Below are 20,787 nucleotides of genomic sequence, written 5' to 3'. Positions count from 1 at the left end.
CCCCCTTGCCAGATGGATTAAAGAAGCAATAGCTACATAAATAAAGGGGAAAGCCCCCTACTGACAGGGCTCAGAGCGCAGGCCGCATCGTGGGCGGAGGATAGCGCAGCAGCATCAACAGATACCTGTAGGGCATCCAGCTGGACATCGCTGCATACATTCATGAAACACTACAGACTGCATCTCCAGGAAAGGAGGGAGACGGGTTTCACCAATGGGGGTTCTCGAAGCAGCTCTGGGTAGTTCCCACCCGAAGTAGGAGGGCTTTGGCACGTCCCATAAGGACACTGGTATGGCAGGACGATCAGGAAGGTTCAGTTAGGTCTTACCTGCTAGTTGGTTTTCCTGGAGTCCCTGGGGGGGGAGGTATGCATTGGCAGGAAAGGAAAGGAGAGCTCCATGAGGTGCAATTGGAGGGCTACTCTCCCCCTTAACTTCATTATTCTCTTTTCTTGGTTGTTTGCTTTGTCACCACACACCCCCCCCCCCCCCCCCGGCCTTTTCGTTGTGTTCAGAGGCCGGCAGGTAACATTTTTAGTTGGACAGTTTGTAGCCTTTCACAAGAGCCGTTCCATCCCCTTTATCATTTTTGTTGCCCTGCTTTCTGCCTCTTCTAGCTCTGCTGCTGTGATTTATTTTTGCGATGGGGGCAACCAGAACTGCACACAGTGCTCACGCTACTTTCACACCACAGATCTACATAGGGGCATCATGATATTCTCAGTTTTATTCTCTATTCCTTTCCAAATATTTCTCAACATTCTATTGGCTTTTTTGACCACCACTGCACACACTAAGCTGAGGATTTCAATGCAATGTCCATAATTATGTCAAGGTCCCTTTCTCGAGTGGCAATGCCTATCATGGAGCCCAGCACTGCGGTACATAGTATACATCACACTGCATTTGTCCACACTGAATTTTGTCTGCCATTTAGGTGCCTACTTGCTCAGTCCCATAAGGCCCTCCTACAATTCCTCGCAGTCCGCCTGTATTTTAAATTACTTTTGTGTCATTTGCAAAATTTCATCACCTAACTCAATGCTCCCTTTACCCGATCATTATTGAATAAAATTAAACCCTGGTCCCAGAACAGATCCCTGGGGCACTCACTGTTCACGTCTCTCCACTGGAAAAAGCTGTTTCCTGTCCTTTAACCAGTAACCTATACACACACAAACACTGCCTGCCTATCCCGGCTTTTAAAATTCAGACTCTCTCATGAGAGACTATCAAATGCCTTCTTAAAATCCAGAGAGTATATTGACTGGCTTGCCCTTATCCATACCAAAAGGCCTAACTTCCCTTTGCTAAAACTGTGCTAAAGATTGGATGAAAGCTCTCAGACCAGTTAGAAAGCATGAAAATGTCATCGGTCACCCTCAACGGCTGAGATTTCCTGCCAAATTCACACTGTAACAAGTGGTACCTTCTTCCTACTAACACAACTAAACAGCTTTACTTTTCACCCACTACACGCTGCACTGTTTTATCTTTGTTCGAGCTACAGAAAAAAAACAGGTTGCCTGGATGATCAAATACAACTACTATCCAATCTCATCAAACCCTCACAAATTAAATACCCAAAAGGGCTTTTGAAAAGGAACAGTCCAACAGCTCACCGTCTTTTACTGAGTAAGAATCAACAGCCCCCCACAGTACATTGCTGAAACAATTTTTTCATATAAAAATGGGGTGAGAGGAGTCAATAGGTAAGAGGAGGAAAAGAAGGAGAAGAGTTGTTGCTAAGGATGAGAAAACTATGCTTCATCAACATTACCTACTAGCCAAAAAGTGTGTAAAATAAACTTTTTTTTTTTTTTGCAGCCAAACACCGACAGCTTTCTACAGTCCCTTTTCTCAGCTAATGTCCAAGACAAAATCAACTCAAAATATAAAATGAATAATAGTAAATCAACTGATATTGTCTTAAATTAGCAGTACTCTCCCATTTCCTAAATAAGAGACACAAAAGTAAAGAGGGGCCAGCTTGTGTGGCCTGGTAAGCTCCGATACATCGTTGTTGAACTAATAAGAAGGCACCACAACCTACAATGATTCATTATGTATACACACACACACTCTGTATGGCATGAGACCTGTTTTACCCCATCAATTTCTAGTTTGAGATACCTTCTTAAATATCTGTTCTTCCTCTCATCAGGCCTCAGCACTTCCCTGGAGAGTCTACTATTCTGCTTAAAGCTCTAGAAGAGAGGCTCCTGAGGCAATAGCCATATATGGGAACTCCCTTGAATGCTCAAACTTCTGAGCGAGAGCTGTTAGATGACATATCCAGTGGTTATGGTGGATTACAGGTAAGCAACTTTGGTTTCTTTGAGTACTCTGATAAAACTTTTTCATCCCCCACAAGGAACCACAATGTCTTGCTTCCTCCTTTATAAATAAGAGGTTTGGGGGGGGGGGGGGGGTTTGTTGTTGGTTTTTTTGTTTGTTTGTTTGTTTAAGTGTAAAAGCAGGGTAGAGTCAGATAAAAAGCCATGTTTGTGTTTCTCTTTGCTTTATGGAAGGTTAGAATCTAGTATTTTGAAGTTAGTAAATTGGAACCATCAGTTTATAGGTTATTACATTTTTGAACATGGTGAATAATATTTGTGAATGTTAAAAAAAAAAAAAAAAAAGAGTAGACCATTTGAGAAGCAAGGTCTATCCTACAAACTATACTTTGTTATTCAGGTTTAGCATTAGGAGAGATGTTTGTATGGAACCTTTGAATAAATTAGTTTTTGTGGCAAATAGTTTACAAATCTTGGTGTTTCAACTTATTGCTTTTCTTTAGAAACGTAACATTGACTAGGTTTGAAAGAATAATGGAGGTCATCTTACTCCTTGGGGGATAAACAGCTCTGCTTTTCTCCCTTTTCAACAAAGTCTAGAACAGAAAGATTTGCTTTGATGCTATCAAAGGGAAAATTATGCTAATGTAGACCTTTTCGGGTTAAGCTTTAATAGAAAAATTTTTGAAGCATCTAATGTGGTGTGCTAAGATATTCTAGTAAAGAAGAGCAAACTGACCTGGAGGATGAATCATGCTTTGCACAATAGGTTGAAGATTCAATGCCACAGGATGCATTGAAAAGGAAGATAATGTCATCCGCTGCTAAGGCATCACTTTTTCATTCTCCTCCTCCCCTCAAAAAGAGGCATTTACAAAATTTTGATAGAATGAACTCTAGACTTATAGTGGGGATTTGAAGTAATTATTAGACTATAGTACATGTTGCTATAACTTCAAGTATATTCAACTGAACCAGAGCAAAAAAAGCTGGAAAAATCCCTGGGTGGAGTGGGTGGTATTGGATTTAATTATTTGCCTTTCCAATCTGAGCAACAAGATAAAGAAGGTATTTCCCTGCCCCAGAGGGTTTACAATCAAAGAGGGTCATTTATCATTTTGCGTTAAGGCCTTAACACTAGCATTAAGGGCCCTAACACACACACAATAACGCTGTAACACGCATTGGTATGCAAAATGTTACATTTGTTCTTTTTTTCTGTGCGTTCTGCCTGCGTTACCAACCAAAAACGTTTTAATCGCAACTGGCAGGGAGAGAAGGAGAGGCCAATATTTAAGTTTACTATTTATACCTCTGTAAGAGGGGGCACTATTAACTCAGGGTGAGGTTTTGGGGGACAGTTTTACAGACACAGTCAGCAGTACGAACAGCAAAGTTGACATCAGTGAAGATTTTCTGTCATTCGGAATGATGAAACGTAAAAGAGAAGTTGATTTGTACAATGTACTCTACTTGACTGCAATCAATAGCACAAAAAAAAATAAGGAAAAAGATTTTTCCTGCTTCCTAAACAGTTGACGGCATCTAAGTTTTCTCAATATGTTTCCACCCCTGCCATAGTATTCATTTGCGTTTTTGTTGAAAGAGGGTATAGCTACAGAGACTTGCTTATAATTTTAAAAAGGATACTAGGTATAAAACAGATTTCCTGCTTCCACCAGTTAACCCTTGGTATTAAACTGTACCTTTATGTTCTAGCTTGAGTTATGTTAATTATCACATTTTAGCCCTAGCCATTTGAGCCCAAATAAACAATTTTTTTTCCTTTGTCAGTTTCTATTAATAGTCATGGGGATTAATGGTAGAAATCTCTTGCTAAAGGTATACCCGTTAGCTGTGAAAGTATTGCAGGCTCCTGATAACCAGTGGCAACTTTAAACTGCTTACTAAAAATGTAGCGTCTGTAATTATGTTTCAATGTGCTGTCGTGTGTATAGTCGTTTTTTCTTTTGTTTTGTTCACAGGAAGTAAGCTATGTTGCTGGTTACTTTTGCTTTTTTAAGAACAGTAGGGGCCGATACAGTAAAGTCCGCGCCCGCTCTCCTGTGCGCACGATTCAGTATGCAAATTAGGCCCAGCGGTAAAAACAGGTAAAAGGAGGCGCGTCCCTAGCGCCTCCTTTTGGACCCAAGCGGCGGCTGTCAGCGGGTTTGACAGCCGACGCTCAATTTTGCCGGCGTCGGTTCTCGAGCCCGCTGACAGCCACTGGTTCGGAAACCGGACACCGGCAAAATTGAGTGTCCGGTTTGCGAGCCGCGGGCCAACTTCAAATTATTATTAATATTTTTTTTTTACTTTTGGTAACTTTTGGGACCTCCGACTTAATATCTCCATTATATTAAGTCGGAGGGTGCACAGAAAAGCAGTTTTTACTGCTTTTCTGTGCACTTTCCCGGTGCGCTAATTTCTGAAAGTAAAATGTGCGGCTTGGCTGCACATTTTCCTTTCTGAATCGCGCAGGAATACCTAATAGCGCCCGCAACATGCATTTGCATGTTGCGGGCGCTATTAGGTTCGGGGGGGGGGGTTGGACGTGTGTTTTCGGCCCCTTACTGAATAAGGGGTAACGCTAGCACATCGAAAACGCACATCCAATCGAGGGTTAACAGTGCGCTCCATCGGCGCGCACTGTACTGTATCGGCCAGATAGTAAAGATGGCAGTAAAGGACCAGATGGGCCATCCAGCCTGCCCAGCAAGTTTCTTATGGTAGTATCTGCTACTTCGTGCAGGATACCCCCATGTTTCTCTCAAGGGTAGTAACTGCCACTCTGTGCAATTACCCCCAAGCCTTATGATAAAGGTAGTAATATTTACAATCAAAACCCCTAACAAATTACTGCTAGCAACATTTTTACTGCTGTAGTGGATTTTGCTACGATATGTGGTATTTTATTTGCCTTGAAGTCTGTGTTACACAAACAAACTAGGAAAATAATAACTGTGTCTTTTTGTGAAACAATGACAAGCTATATTTTCTGTATACAACACAGGAGAACACCTGAGACAAATAACAAAATAAAGAGATATACAATACTGGAGATGCCGAATCTGTTCTCTCTGTCTCTGTTCAGCTCTGGCCAGTAGCAGTCCTACCCATCCCACCTTGCATGTGTATGTTGTATCCTTGGCTTGCGCAAGCTCAAAAGAATTCTCTGTTTATAACTCCTGAAGTTTTGCCAAGCCACTGATAAGAAAAAACTACTGTGCATGTTTCAGGACCATTCATAAATGGTAAAATCCTTATGTTTTTCTCATATGTGTTACTATGTGACTACTACCTAGAATATTCTTTAAACTTAATCTATAACATCATAATATCTAGAATAAAATATGCATTGGCATAAATGAAGCAATCATAATTCAGGTAGAAACACTACTATTAAAACACTATAAAAGTGCCTCTGAATAAAGTATATTACCTATAATATACTTAATATTTTACTGAACTAATCTGGGTCTATGCCAGGTGCTTTCAGCCTCAGCTTTCTGCGAAGCCCTTGCTATGCTTACCAATGCAGCCAGTCAAAGTTTAACTATTTGTATACTAGCTGGGTTTAAATAAGTAGCAATCTTATGCTTTTTATTAAGTTGTGCTTCGATTTTGTGCTTAGTGACCTTGAAGCTTTGCAAACTTTGTTAGAAGAAAGGAGAACTAGGGGGAAACCGTGTAAGATGTACAGGGCTGCTTCTACCTAACATCCCATGATATCTTAGCAAAGAAAATATGCAGACTGACCCTTGTACATGATCTAAATTGTACTTTCTGTAATACTAAGGGGAATACAAAGGAAGCTGTAAAGCATGAAGCAAAACTGTAAAACCATATGAAATCCCCATAACTATATGATAGTATTTTTCTCTCATAAAAAGACAATTATACACACTAATACAACAGGATGAGGAATCCTCTTGATGCTTCAGACAATGCTGCTTGATGTTCTTTACTCTGGAACTTGGCCACAAAAGCAGTCCTATGCTTTTTCCCTTATGTATGTTTGTCAGTACCACATACTGTAAAGTTCAGGGTCCATATCCAGTTCCTCTTCCCCCCCTCCCCCCCCCTCCAAAGCAGGGAGCGATGTTGCAGTTGCATCAAAAGCATCAAAGCTATTGAGGATAGTAATCCCCATGCCTTCTGTGAGGGTAGTAACTGTCGCTTCGCACAGGTTACCCACATGTAACCTTTTCTTCATTTCTGTCCTCTGGCCTTTAGAGATCTACAATGTTTATCCCATGCCTTTCTGAATTCATTGATTTTTTTTCTTCTTCGCCACTTCCTCCAGAAGGGCATTCTAAGCATCCACCACCATCTCCGTGAAGAAGTATTTCCTGACTCTGGTTCTAAGTCATCCCCCCCTGGAGTTTCATTTCGTGCTTCCTTTCCGATGCAAAAAGGTTTGAAGTTTGTGCATCATTGTAGCCTCTCAGGTACTTATCGTAACTCATCTGCATCTCCTCTTCCACGATATACTTATTTAGATCCTTCAGCCTCTCCTCATAAGTCTTCTGATACAGACCCCACACCATTTTGGTCACCCTTCTCTGGACCACCTCCATCCTGACTCTGGAGATATGGTCTCTAGAACTGAACATGGTACTCCAGGTGCAAACTCACCAAGGACTTCTATACCTTTTTCCTGCTGGTTATTCCTCTCTCTATGCAGCACAGCTTTCTTCTGGCTTTAGCTATCACCTTGTCACATGGCTTTATGTGCATCTGGTCTCAGACGGCTTCGACCTTTGTGCCTCACCTTTCTTCCTTCTCTCTCCACAAGCCTTGGGAAGTTGGCTGCCACCGCGTCTTCATGCCGCTCTCCCCGGCGTCCCCAGATCGGCGACGGCGTTCGCCATGTTTTTTCTGAGGGCCTCCGAGGGTGTGCGTGCGCACGTCACCCACATCTTTATCCATGTCATGGCGGGAACCTCGGGGGCGTCCCCTCCGAATGACATCAGCACATCGTGGTATTTAGCCTACCCTTCGTTTGCTAACAAATCAAGTTAGCAAGGACTCGGATTGGAATCGCTCCGGTCTAAGCTGCTCTGCCGCTTCCTAGCTGCCGCAGGAAGCTCTCTCCACCCTTCGGGGTAATTCTACCTTAACTTGGGTACCCACTCCTCAGGGGCACTTTGCTTTCTTTCAGGTGCCTATCCTGGGATACCGGGTACTCGCTCCTCGAGGGCCTGCTCTCCCTAATCTGGTGCCTGCCACTCTGCAACTTCTGCCTGCCAGGAACTCCAAAGATACAGCATCTGCTTCAGTGAGTACTAACTTCTCTCACCTACAGCTTCAGCGCTCTACATCCGGGACTTGTTCCTGTTAATCGCGCTGTCTTCACCAACTCAAGAGTGAGATGGGTCCTCTCTGCTGAGGATCCCTGGACTATTACTGCTGGAGCTACCTTCCACTACTGTCCTCTTCCCGGGCAGTGCCACCGTGCTGTACAATAAAATACAACATCTCTGTGTTTGCATGTAAGAGTGTAGCCTGGTGCTGCAGTTCCTCGCGGGGCTCCTCCCCGTGGGAGTGGCCATCACTGCAGTACCCAAGAATCCACTCCAACACCTCATAACCATAACACTTTACCGTCTCTCTCTTGGTCCATGCACATCAGTGTTTCACCCTCCGTCATATACAGCTCTTTTGGACTATCACGCCTCAGATACATGACTCTGCACCATTATGCACAATAACACATTCATTCTCTCACACACTTCCTCTTTCTAACATACACAGGCTGCTTCTCTCTCACCTTCATAGATACATTATGTGTGTGTGTGTGTGTGTGCACCTCTGAGAGCTTATATATGACACATACACCCTTACACACCCTCTCATACTCAGGCACTCACTCTCACAGGGCCAGTCTCTCACTCTCTCTCACATTTTTGGACCTCTTCTTCTGCCGCCAGCTCCGGGAAAAGGTCAGCAGCATGGCAGGGCCTCTGTTTTGCTGGCAGGGAGTAAGAACCTTGCCAGCAGGTTATTTTGTGCCATTGCGGGACCGCGGCAATGGCACCCATCACCTGGGACGGACCGCGCCCCCCCAGTACACCACTGTGGCCCACCAATCTTCCTGCTTGGGGAGGGGGAGCGAAAGCTGTGCGCGGGCGCACACCCATGCGCCTCTCCTTCCAGCGCTCTCTCTTTCTTCAGCCACCGGCTGATTAGGCTCCACTGGTGACCCATAACCTCTCCTGCTGCCACTGGCCCGCTGCCTCCCCGGGTGTGCCGCTCTGTGCAAATGCATGGTATGCACACCCGGTCATGCCGGGCCTGCCCCTCCATGGAAACAATTAAGAATTCTTCTCAATATCGGGGGTATTCAAGTATCCACTGAGCTGGCACCTATGAAAGGGAAAGAGGGGCTAGCTATGCACACCAATGTCCTGAATAAGGCTGGCACAAGACTACTTAATGTACTCCAATTAAACATTCTACGAATGACTCATGCCCAAGCATTGTCCCCTTTTCCATGTGCGCATGCTGGGAAAGTTATGCACGTATGATTTTTTTTTTTTTGTTGTTTAAACAAACAGGCGGAACCAGAGGCAGGAGCAATATGGCCCACGGATATCCCCAGACCCTAGCAGTCAAAGAAGAGCTGGCGTGCATTTCCAGGACCCCACCGGAAGAGAAGCAACGCACAACACGTACTCCTGCCAGTCACACACCCCCCCCCCCTCAAACTCTCAAAAAAATAAATAAATAAATTGATGGATGAGGTGAGGTGAGGTGAGGGCATAGGAAGGGAAGACGGGAGTGCACGGAGTGTGCTACTTTGTCCCCCTTTGAGTTCGTGCTGAAAATAAAGAGCTGTAAGACAATTTTCAGGCCTTTTTTTTTTGCATTTTTTTGCATTTTTCTCTGCGATTCCCCAACATCACCCCAAAAAAATGTTGTTGCTTAAATTTGTATTGCAAGCTTTTTGATGAACTTCACACTACATACAAACTTGTCGTGCCTTTCCCCCCCCCCCCCCCCATAGACATAACAGGGGAAGGGGGAAATCCTTTCAGAAATCAGGACCTTGCGTTCGGTCAAGACACAAGAGAACTAGGGGGGGGGGGGGGGAAGCGAAATCATTTCCTCTACTCTAGCGAAGAAAAGATGAAGCCCCTTTTTCAACACTGGAGGAAAAAAAAAAAAACCTGACAAATGTGGTCCTACGTTAGTTCGAATCCAATTTCCATGCCAGTCACAGCTGCTCTGGGAGGCCCGGCAGGCTACCCGCTGACGCAGGTTACTATCATAAAACGTGACATTTATAGTAAACATGCTAATGGTTTTAGCCAGGATTAACAGGAGGAAGTTTTTGTGGTTTGTCGGCCCTGGATTCTAAAGGAAGTATTCCAGTTACTGTACCATGGTCCCATAAATCTAACAAACATTGCAACACGGGCACATTTAAAAAAAAAAAACGTTTAAAGGTCCTACAAGTTTTACATGCATCACATAAGTTAATGCTACAAGGCTCAAAGGGTTCCATCCTTAAGTTTTCTATTGTTGTACACAAGCATCTATGGTAGAAAGAGCCTTCCATTTACAGGGTGGATAAACAAAGATGCATACAGTTATTTTCATCGGTTCTTGGTACAGAAGAACACAAAAACAAAAAGTCAGACTTTAAAAAAAAAAAAAAAGGCAGACAATTAAGCAGTAGTTCTCAATGGAGAGCGCCAGTAACATGCAACAGGCATTATGAGTCAAGTGTAAAATAGGCAAGCAGGTCACTAAGACCACCCACCTGGGCCGGTTCTATAATGAGGCTGGGCGAGACAGCTGCCCCAGACGGCTAAGTTTTGGGAGCGGTAGCAATCGATTTCCCTCCACCAAAAAAAAAAAAAAAAAAAGCAACTCTCACAGCCGTTCCCTCAAAGTGACTTTTTAAGTTCTCAAACCAGCGGAGGTCCCACACCCCCGCCAGCAGGATGACCCGCGACAGCACAGAAGGAGGATACCGGGCGGAGTTCCAACTACCTGCAGCACTGGAAAATGAAGCTGGCAGGGTTCCCACTTCCTGCCACCATGAAGAAGTCCCCAGGAGACCATGGCCCGCTCAACCAGGGCTTCCAGAAGAGGCCCTGCTGGAGCAAAGCCGTCGTGGGGGTTCTATCCCTGCGGCAGCAAGGAAGAGGGATTGAGCAGCAATTTTATTATTTATTTTTGCTGAGGTAACACTAGAATTTGAATATATTTTTTTTTCATGTTGAGTTGTAATGTGAATTGTCCTAAGTCTGCTCTGCACCCATTCTTATAATTATTGCTATTTTAGTACAGTTATAATGATCTCTGCCTTTCTAGAAAGAGGATTCATGAAACAATACATTAATATTTGTTTTATCACGAGTGACTGTTTACGTGTTCTTTGCTTTTCACATGATATTCTTGTGTATTTATAAACTGCAATAAATAATACATTTGAAATGCTGGTCTTTATAATCTGTATGTAAGTGCTTGAAATCAGATAAAATCTTTAGTTTCACTCACGATGCATAACAGCTGTTGCAAAGCACTATAAGGCATTTATCAATAAGAGCACAACTATAAGGTTTCAGTCCTGTATGCATACAGCCCACCCAAAAAAATCAGTTCTGGCTGTGTCACCAAGCCTATATTTATAATTGTAGTTCGGTTTACTCATGGCTTTCTGAGAGCCAAGCCCACACCTGTGTTTTACAATAGGTCTAATACCATATGGGTCTGGTGTCCTGCAGGGTGTTCTGGTTGGCACCACAGCAGTGCATGTAAATGTAATATACATTTTGTAAGTGATGTTTTTAACTAGGAAGACTATACTCTGAATGTCCTTTTTCATGTAAGATCTCACTGGGTCAGGGAAGTGGTTAATATGAAATTGTAAAATAAATGCATAATATTGTGTGTGGGGAGGGCTAGAGGAAAGGGGGGGGGGGGGGGGGACGACATTGGCTTGCCCTGGGCACCTAATACCCTTGAAATGGCCTGAGAAAGTATACCATGCACAGACCCCTCACCCATCTCCTCGGAGGCAGGTGGTGGGGTTCCCAGGGGTGCGGCAGGGTGGGTAGCATCCTAGGAGTTTTGTCACTGACACTATCTGCCACGTCTCTGCATCCCTCTTTCCTAGTACTTCCAATCACCGAGAGGGCCAGACGTCGAGTGGGAACCCTCCCTCCGCCTTGCCTTGGCGGTGATTTGACCTGTATTGTGCCTTGGGGAGGGGGCACCTTCGCCTCTGGCAGCAGATTGCATTGATCTGCCCCTGGCTACCACCACTTAAGAGTATAATGCCCTGTCCAGAGCGGATCCATCCTAAAACACCTAAAATGTACTTCTTTTATAGGAAGTGTTTTGGTTTTGGGGGTTTTTTTTGGAGGGGGGGGGGTCTGATGCAATTAATAAAATCGTGAAAAACCTAAAGATCAGTAAAACTGGGCAAATCTAAAGGAATCCAGCCAAGTCACTCAGTATCAAACCAAACATTCCATTAATCTTACAATCAGAAGTTAAAGCAGAAGTGTGAAAAAAGGCCAAACAAAAAAGCATAGCAGTAACCAAAAGATGAGCAAAAAGGTTAAAAAAAAAAAAAAGCTTTTCCCTGACTCCTCAAAATGTTTCTATACATTTTCTATGCATATTTGCACCCCTGCTTATATTTCACTCCTAAGCAGATATTAACATATTTTGCACTAAAGATACACAAACCCTAGTCAGAGAGAAAGTAAAAGGGAAAGAAACAACTTGCAGGAATCCGCGGAACATTGCAGGTTTAAAACGCTGCGGGTAACGAAGCTTCCCGTCCTCATATTACACAGAAAGGGCCACTGGGTACGGACGGGGCACGCGCGAAGCGGAACCGCGAAGAGTTGGAAACTTGGGAACAAAAGCGGCTCCGAACGAGGGGCGCCCCCGTCTTCCGCTCGTGTCCCCCACATCCTCCCCTCGGGGCACGAAAAGCCAAGAGAGCCAGCGCCGCACGAGTTTCAAGGCTTTTCCGCAACCGCCCTTTTGTCTCCCAGCCCGGAGCCCCTGGGCCATTGCATTGTCCCCCCCCCCCGGCGCTACCCAGACGTCCAGAGAGCGAGCTCGGGTCTCAACTTTCCAGCGCCTTCCACCAAGGTAATTTACATCAGGCTAAGAATCATATTCATAAGCTGAGAGAACGGAAACCGTTTTTACTTTCTGGTTTTCCGCCGTCGCCTCGCTGGAGATGCCGCTCCCCCGTCCCGAATCCGACGAAGGCTCCCGGGAGGGCCACACGGCGGCTCGCGCTCTGCGGGGCTCGGGTGACTCTGCTCCCGCCCTCCGCCTCCTCCGAGCTCCGCCCCTCGCTCGCGAGGGGGGGACTTCGCTGCGCTTTTTCCTATTCACGAAGCTGCCGCGGCGCTGACTGGCGCGGCTACAAGGGACAGCGGTAGGCGTCGGGCGGGAGGTGGTTCTCGTTCACGGGCGGGGAAGAGGGGAGGGAGGGCAGCCGCAGGTGCAGTGCACATGGTGGGGGAGGAGGAGAGGGGCTGGATCTTCTGCACAAACTTGTGAACGGCCCAGTCCCTGCCAAGCAGCATCGTTACGAGACGCAGGCACAGTTTTTCACTAGTCTGATACCCAAAATGATATAAAGCAGGCTATTTAGCCTTATTTTTTTTGTTGCATAAAACTTAATTTGCATTGTTTAGATGAACGAGGAAAAAAGTCCTGCATTTGCATTTTTTTATTTCAAAAAGGAGAAAAAAAACAAACCATTATCACAATTTCTCACATTATTACTTATGGTGAGTAAGTATCCACAGATGCATTTTTGGTTTATAATTCTGGGACTGTGAATCTCTGACTTTTTTTATTTTACATGTTAAAAATAGAAGTCATTCAATTAATGTTGGCATCTAAATGTAAGACTATTTTTCATGTTGGACTTCTAAAAACTTGAATTTCCTAGTGCAAGGTTCTTCCACTCTTCCTCCTGACAGAAATCGTAAGGCAGAGAGAGGTCCCTGCTTCTGGACTTCTAGTACTGGAGACGAATTTAACTCTGAGCCTAGGAAATAAAGGACATCCTCTACTGAAAGCTGGGTGTGCAGCCTTTTCACCAGATTAGTATGGGAGAAATAAACATACAATATAGGCTTGATCTTAGTGAAAAAATCAACAATATTTCATGGACCATCATAATAAGACCTAGCGGTCTCCGACCTTCCTTGCTTTATGACTAATCATCAGTCCTGTGATTATATGTATTTTTTTTGCAAATAAAAATCAATATTGACTTATCTTAGAAATGTTGCTTTTGTTAACTATATTCCCAACAGTCCCATTGAAAGTAAACTTCTGCTTCAGGGGGATTATTCATCAATCTTTTTGTCTTCTCAGAGCTGAGCCTGTTAAAGTGGCAGTAATGTGCATTCAGGCCCTGTTCACTTTGTAGCGTGAATGCAAACAGGGAGCAAATCTGAGACTGATGAGACAGATTTCTCAGCGACAGGACCGATGATTAGTCATAAAGCAATGAAGGTCGGAGACCGGTAGTTCTGATTATGATTTTCCAGTAAGATCAAGCCTATATTGTATTCTATTGTTTGTGTGAAAACAGATAATTGATTGACCTTTGTGAAGAAATAAACACTCACCAGTAAAGGAAGAGACAGTTCGATTTTTGTGAACATAGATCTCTCCCTGAGCCTCCTCAAAAGTGAATCTAGAAGCAAAAGATGGCCTTGGTTTTTCAGCAGCTTCTTTATGGTAAACATACGGATTTAGGCTACAGGAACCACAATTTTTGCATTAAAATTGCAACCCCCCCCCCAAAAAAAAAAACCAAACAAACAAACAAACCAGAGAAACAGATTGCTCTCATCTTGCTGGAATTTTCATAAGGGCAAAAATAAGAAATTGCATGTGCCAGGGCGGACTGGGCCAGCAGGGCAATAAGGGTCATTGGCCCTTGACCACTCGTCCAAGGCTAGGGGAGAATGCTGTGGGCCTTTGGGCACTGCCCTATTTGAGCGAATGGTCAGTCTGCCTCTGGCACGTGCTTCCCGCTCCCCCTTCCCTCCTTAGGTGAAGAGGAAGGGAACATTAGGACAACTCCCCCCCCCAGGGAGGTCCCAGCCTTCGAGTGACCCCGGCTGGGAATATAGATGAGCCCATCCCATTTTTTTTTTTTCAATTCCTGTCTGAAAGTTTTTCCGCACACACACTGACTCACCTTGGCTCCAGATGGTCATCTTGGGTGCTGTCCCTCACTTAACTTCATTTTTCTAGTTCTTCATTTTAATCCACTTTCTGCCCTAAAGTCACACTTTTAACATCTTGCACCGTAAGAGAAGGGGCTCTGCTCTCCAATGTTGTTCTCACATACTTGGTTTATTCTGGTCCGTGGGCAGCTTTGGGTTAGATTTGCTGCCTGTTTGCATTCACACTACAAAGTGAACAGGGAGGTGAATGCACGCTGCTACCATTTTAACTTGCTCCTCTGGCAGGTACTTTCATGCCTAGATTAGTTATTCCTGAAGTATGAATAACTGTTGCAGGATTAAACGTACGTGAGTGGTGTTCTGGAGTGGGTTCTGGAACTAAGTTTAAACAGAAACAATTCCACACTGTGACAGCAGGGCGTGAAGGCAGACGAATTGTTGTACTAACTAATCCACGAGTGGAAGACTTGCGGTTGGCTCATTGAGCCTCCAGCAAAAAAAAAAAAAAAATGACCAACTCGAACCGTGTGGCTCTCAACCCTCCCCTTCCCTGCATCCACATGGGTCTCCCCTGCACATTTCCCCTCCACCATCTGCCTTTCGCTCATCGCTCAGCTGTGTGGCAAGTTGACCTTGGGATTCTCACCTGCCGCTATGTGAAATGGCAGCCATGGATTGCTGGGAGGGGGGGGTGGAATAAGCCCCTCCCCCCCGATTTTCTCCTGCTCTGGGGGTTTCATTTTCAAGCAGTGAGGCTGCAAGGGACTGTGTGCGGTCACCGGCTCCCAGTCCCTGCCATCTTGTGGTTGCAGCTGTGATAGCGGCGGGTCCCAGGGCAGCCTCCCAACCCAACTGAACTAAGTGGACGGGGGGAAAAAGAGGTGGAGGTGAAGGGAGAGGAGAGGACGTGTGCAGGCTGGGCTGGGGGAGAGAGGCAGTCAGTCGCCTGCCTGTTTTAATAGAACTTGGCCAGGCTGGCCGAATACTTGTCAGTCAGCATCTTTAAGAAGGATCTCTGGTGGAAAAAAAGTGCAAGGAGCATCTGCCTGGAACATCTGTGTAAACCAGGGGTTCATGCACAGAAATCCCAGCTTGATTGCTTTAGTTATTCATCTCTGCACAGCGCCACACAGTAAACCGAGGACCCAACTATAGTGGCGTGCTCTGCAGAAAGCACCTTAGAGGAAAAGCTGACACCTAGGGCCTGTAGCATTGCTTATTAAGATATTACAAAACCGTAACAAGCTTAGGATTCGCTGTGGGCTAATGACGACTGTGGTTGTCTGCCTTTTGCTCTCCAGCCCTCCTGATGAACAGGACATCCTAAATGTGAATGCCATGCCATACAGGTCATTTGGTTCCAGGAGACAGCATGCTTTTTATTAACCTATTTTCCGGGAAAGGGAACAAGATGGGGGGGAAGGGTCCCCTTAATAACAGTTGTTTTTGGTGTCCTAGCCGTGCCAAATTTTCAGGACCTATCAGGGAGAAAATAGGATTCTGACAGAGGTGGGGGGGGGGGGGTATTTTTTCAGATTTTACCGTGGACGTGTTTGTGTCCCGGCGCGTAGGCCCTTGTAGTTCTGGCTGGAATTGCTTATTACACGAGGAAGTGTTCCGGACTTAGAACTGAGGCCCGGTGGCTTTCATTAACGAAGTACTGGGGTAAGCCAGATAAAACCATGTGAATGGCAACCAGTTATTTTAAAATGCCCACGTCCAAGATGACACTGCGGGACCAGCTGTTGGGTTTCCTTCTCGGCTCATTATACTTAGAATATCTGTCCCTGTGCCCCCCCCACCAAAAGCACTACTTGTCCATCTAAGACTTATCTGGCTAAGTAGTGCCTACTGCTACTTAGCTGACTAAATCAGAATATAGCCAGACACTTACTGCTACTTATCTGGATAAGATCAAATTTGTCCATCTTAGTAGTGGCAAAGGAGGCAATAAGGCAGAGCAGCGTCTGCTGGGCCTGTACAGCCCGAAGAAGCAGCAGCAACACCCAGCAGATGCCTGCTCTGCCTTACTGCCTCCTCCTTCCAGCCCCACGGGTTCAGCCCTTGCTGCTTCATTGGGTGCATGGCCCCATTGACGCTACTGCTTATGCTGCTTCAGGCCAGGCTCTCTTCTTTCCTTGGAGGCAGAACAGTGGAGGCCAAGCCAACCAGCATGGTCCGAAGGAGCAGAAGCAGCAGGGTTGATGCTGATTAGGGCCAGTGGAGGCACTGGATAGCTGCCCCCAAACGTGTGGCGCTCTAGGCAGCCACCTAACCTGCTTAGTGCTTAGTGCTTCCATCCGCCCTGAATATGTGATGAGCAGAATGTGTGCTCTTCAGGGTCTTATAGCTCATATTTGATGGTTTTAGTGCTTACTGGGGGAGAGTGGAGGGAAGACAATCTGGCAACTAGCATATAATGTGAAGGTTATTGCATACACTGTGGGATAAATATATCATTATAATATAATGTACAATGATTTTACTTCTACCATCTTCTAAATGAACTCTGAGACTACTCCAGCCCCAAGTTTGATGATAAAATTAGTCTTAGTAGTCTTGGTTTGCCCAAACCTATCCTCGGGAACCCTGGCTTCTGCCAGCTGGGTTGTCAGGATAATCTCTGATGAATATGCATGAAAGTATGTTTGCATACTTTGGTGGCCCAACACATGCAAATTTATACCTGTCTCTGGTATCCTAAGAAATTGAGTGGCTGCAGAGTCACAAGGACAGGTTTGGGAACCAGACCCAGAGACCTTTGCCCTGGAACTACATCTTCAATCATCAGCTGAACCGGCTTCAGAGCTATATTTCTTTTATAAACTGTTTGAAGCAGGATACCCACTGCAAGAAGCATGGATGCAGGGGGAAACTATAGAGTAGAAATACAGCATATTCAATAAATGCACGCTAATAAATATACTCAGTCTGAATTTCTATAAAAAATCGTGACATTTTCCAAAAAAATGAAAAAAGGAATTCACTCCCCAGACTTTTACTTTTCTAATTAAAAATGGGGGTCCTATTATTTTGGCTTGAAAAATATGAGAATTCATCCAGATTTGTGCATGTGATTTTTTTTATCTTGTTACTTTCAAACCTTATCATTTAACTTAAAGCCAGACTGTAGTAGTAAGGTTTGACAAGAATGGAATCCTATGGTGTCCAGGTCAAATAGCAAAACCGGCACCAGGATCCACCACTGTGAGAATTCATTCACAACTACCAGGAGATGTTTTTGCCCCTACTGTACATTCCTTCCCAGTCATCATAACAGTCCTTGGCTGGAGGCCATGCACCTGGGCTCCTTCAGAAACTATTCAATACTCAACCCTCATACAATGCTGCCTCTGTAGCACCCCTAGCCCCCACCAGCCCAGGGAGTGGAAGACCTGACCCCCCCCCCCCCCAAATTGAAATAATGAATTGCTGTTAAAGATTTCAGGAGCTTATTTTTTGGGTTGCCACGCCAACAACATTTTCTTTTGCAGGGCAGAGGAAGCTGCCCAACTCTTCTAAATGAATGCAGTGTTGCAACTGAGCTCTTAACCATGCGTTAGCAACTGAGCTCTTCTTCATGCCTGCAATGCAAAGCTGTGGCTCGACCCAGTGGCTCCCTGCTAGTGCCACGTGGAAGGACTTACGCATGTTTGATTCCTGTCTCAGGTTTTTCCGCTTCCCTGGTTGGCCTGGACTGGGGATGCTGCATGGGGGGGGAGCCATAGGTCATCCAGCAGCAGTGACATCTGGTTGGAAATCGTAGGGATCACAATTGTAGGGTTCCAGAAAGAGCCCCGGGGCAGAGTTTCCGGTGGAGGACTGAACCGAGTGAGCTGGGAGGGGATATAAAAACTGCCAGGGAGTTGCCAGGTCCCAACCCTCAGTTCTGATTTAGGTGGAGGCCCGCAGGAGCAGGAGGAAACTGCCCCAGCAAAGAGAAAATCCTCTTCTTGTACGGGCGGCTTAGTTTTATTGCTAAACACATTCTTTTGCATTTATCCTCACAAATTGCAACCTAATATTGTAATTCTTAAAGATAATGAAGCAACTGCACCCAGGAATCCCAGCCCCAAGAACGGGCAAACTGTTGCATAAGTGATGGCATGGCAGTTTGTTGGCAAATACAGAGTGCTGGAAAACAAAACGTTGCACCATAAACTCAGAAATAAAGCATACAAAAAAATTCCACTCGTCACAATATAAGCTAAACAAAAATAAACATTTTGGAATACTTTTTACATTTTGGATTCACTGATTTTTTTATAACCCTGGGTTATATGCACTATATACTGTAACTTAAACGTTTTGCAGGTCCATATAATCATCTAGCAAAAATCTAGAAGTCCATCTTTATTCAAAACTGCTGTTTCTGAGATATGTCCTAAAGCATGTAACACATATCCTATGAGAACTGATGAACAGGCTTTAATATTATAAATTATATAGGACAGGGAAAAAAAAGGATATTACAGCCAGAAGAAAAGGATTCACCACCAGGCTCCAATATCTGCCTTGGGGTCCTCGATGATGCCATCAGATACAGGCTGAATGAGTTGTGATTTTGTCCCATCGCACGTCTAGATTTAGATTTCCGATTTCCCTGTCAAAACAACATCATTTCCAAATCCATAGATGCAAGGATGGGGAGGGAGGGGCACAAGTTAAGTTATTTATTATCAAATCCACCTTACTGCTGTTTAGTTACTTACTTGGCCTATAAGAGGGCTGCAGGAGTGTGTAACTCCCAGACAGGCTCTAGGGACTCTTATTGCACTGCTGGGCAGAGGAGTAATATTCTTCGACATCTACCATGCCCTAATTTTTGAAGAAAATATGAATTGTAACTTAAGAGCTATTTTCTTCTTCTTGTAAGGATGCATACTGCTGGGGGGGAGGGGGGTACTCAGGGATGACCTTAGCAAGGTCCGGGGTCTGGGGCAAATCAACTGCAGTGGGGCCCTGGAATGATGGCACGCCTGTCTTAACTTCCAAGTTGGCAGGAAACTATAGGGTCAGTGGTGGGGCTACCATGTGTCCCCCAAAGTGCAAAACCCAGGACAGCCCCTCCACAAGGACTGCCCGGCAGGTGCTTTCAGCTTACCCGATTTTTTCCAGCTGGCTAAGTTGACGTACCACTTTAAACCATGCTAGAATGTCCATGTTATTCCTTTTTAATTAGGAGCAATTTAGAGATTCACATATTGTGGTTGTCAAAATAGCACAGAATGTTGTGAAAACTAAATGCATGTTAATTAATTGTTAAGTCTATATTTAAAATAAAAATACAAAAAAATGGTGTGGGAAGTCTTTGTGATAGTACGGAGTTTCCTTAAAGGCCAAGCACAATGTCTGCGACTCCCTAGACTTTCCTTAAGCCATTGACGCTGCAAGCCATGCAGGATGGAGGCAGGGTGCATGGATGGCGTTGCTGCTTTCACTTCCTGTATCAAGGCTGTGCTTCTGCAGGCAGGAAAGGACACAGATACAGAAGGGCATCGGATCAACCTGATTCAGGGCCAGGGCTTGTTGGAAGTGTAATTTGTTGCATTCGTTCCCCCCCCCCCCCCCCTCCCCAAGTCCCAGTAACCAGTGGATCTGTTGATATAAAGTTGCTGAAAACTCTTTTAAAAACTGCCTTAAACGGGTATTGTGTCAATTTTAGTATGAGGCTGACTTTGTTTTTTGATTTGATATTGCTAGTGTCTTACATTTTTATGCAGTTTGTGTACGTTTTGTTGGGAGCCGCTTCGGGCCTTGGTGTAGGAGCCTTATAAATGCAATAAATAAATAATTAGCAGCAAGATGCAGTTGACAGTTTGGGTTTTTTGTGCTCCCTGGTGTGCCTCGATAGTAATGAGAATATATTTATTTATTTATTTATTTATAACGTTTAGCGATTTCACTTCTTAACTTATACAACCAAGACAAACTTGTTTAGAATTAATGCAGTGGCAAAAAAAAAAAAACAAATACAGGAAATTTATTAACAACCCAAACATGCATATGGCACCTACTGCATGTCTTAAGTCCACAGTAAGGAAGGAGCATCAATTTCAAACCTAAGGAAAAATGACCTAACCTAAACCAGAAAATAGTGCCATCGTAAATTACTTCTCACATGACTTAAATTACAGGAGAAGAGGCAACCGTCAGCAAGGAGGACCTTGAGGAGTGCGTTTGTGCCTGTCTATCACTGATAAACTGAGCGAGCTGAGAGGATTCATACAATACCTATTTAACCCCTGCTAATTTAACTGTGCATTCACATGGAAAATTCAACCAGAATAATCCCT

The 20,787-nt window shown here is 44.6% G+C and overlaps 1 protein-coding gene across 3 annotated transcripts in view; it reads right to left on the bottom strand.

The window, feature by feature from the left end:
* Positions 1–14,785, bottom strand: part of CARHSP1 (calcium regulated heat stable protein 1) — a 34,583-nt gene extending 19,798 nt beyond the window's left edge. Inside the window, exon 1 of one of the 3 annotated variants that reach the window (XM_029576230.1) lies at positions 14,503–14,785. In XM_029576230.1, coding sequence (XP_029432090.1) covers positions 14,503–14,521 — 19 coding nt within the window. In that variant the 5' untranslated portion in view covers positions 14,522–14,785. Of the gene's footprint in view, positions 1–12,045; positions 12,177–12,479; positions 12,749–14,502 lie in introns of those variants that run through there. The other 2 variants (XM_029576231.1, XM_029576229.1) reach the window with 2 other exon arrangements.
* Positions 14,786–20,787: the final 6,002 nt, after the last annotated feature.

This window comes from Rhinatrema bivittatum, chromosome 14 (genome assembly GCF_901001135.1).
Source record: "Rhinatrema bivittatum chromosome 14, aRhiBiv1.1, whole genome shotgun sequence".
Classification (NCBI taxonomy): Eukaryota; Metazoa; Chordata; class Amphibia; order Gymnophiona; family Rhinatrematidae; genus Rhinatrema; species Rhinatrema bivittatum.
This window is presented reverse-complemented; position numbering and strand designations above follow the sequence as displayed.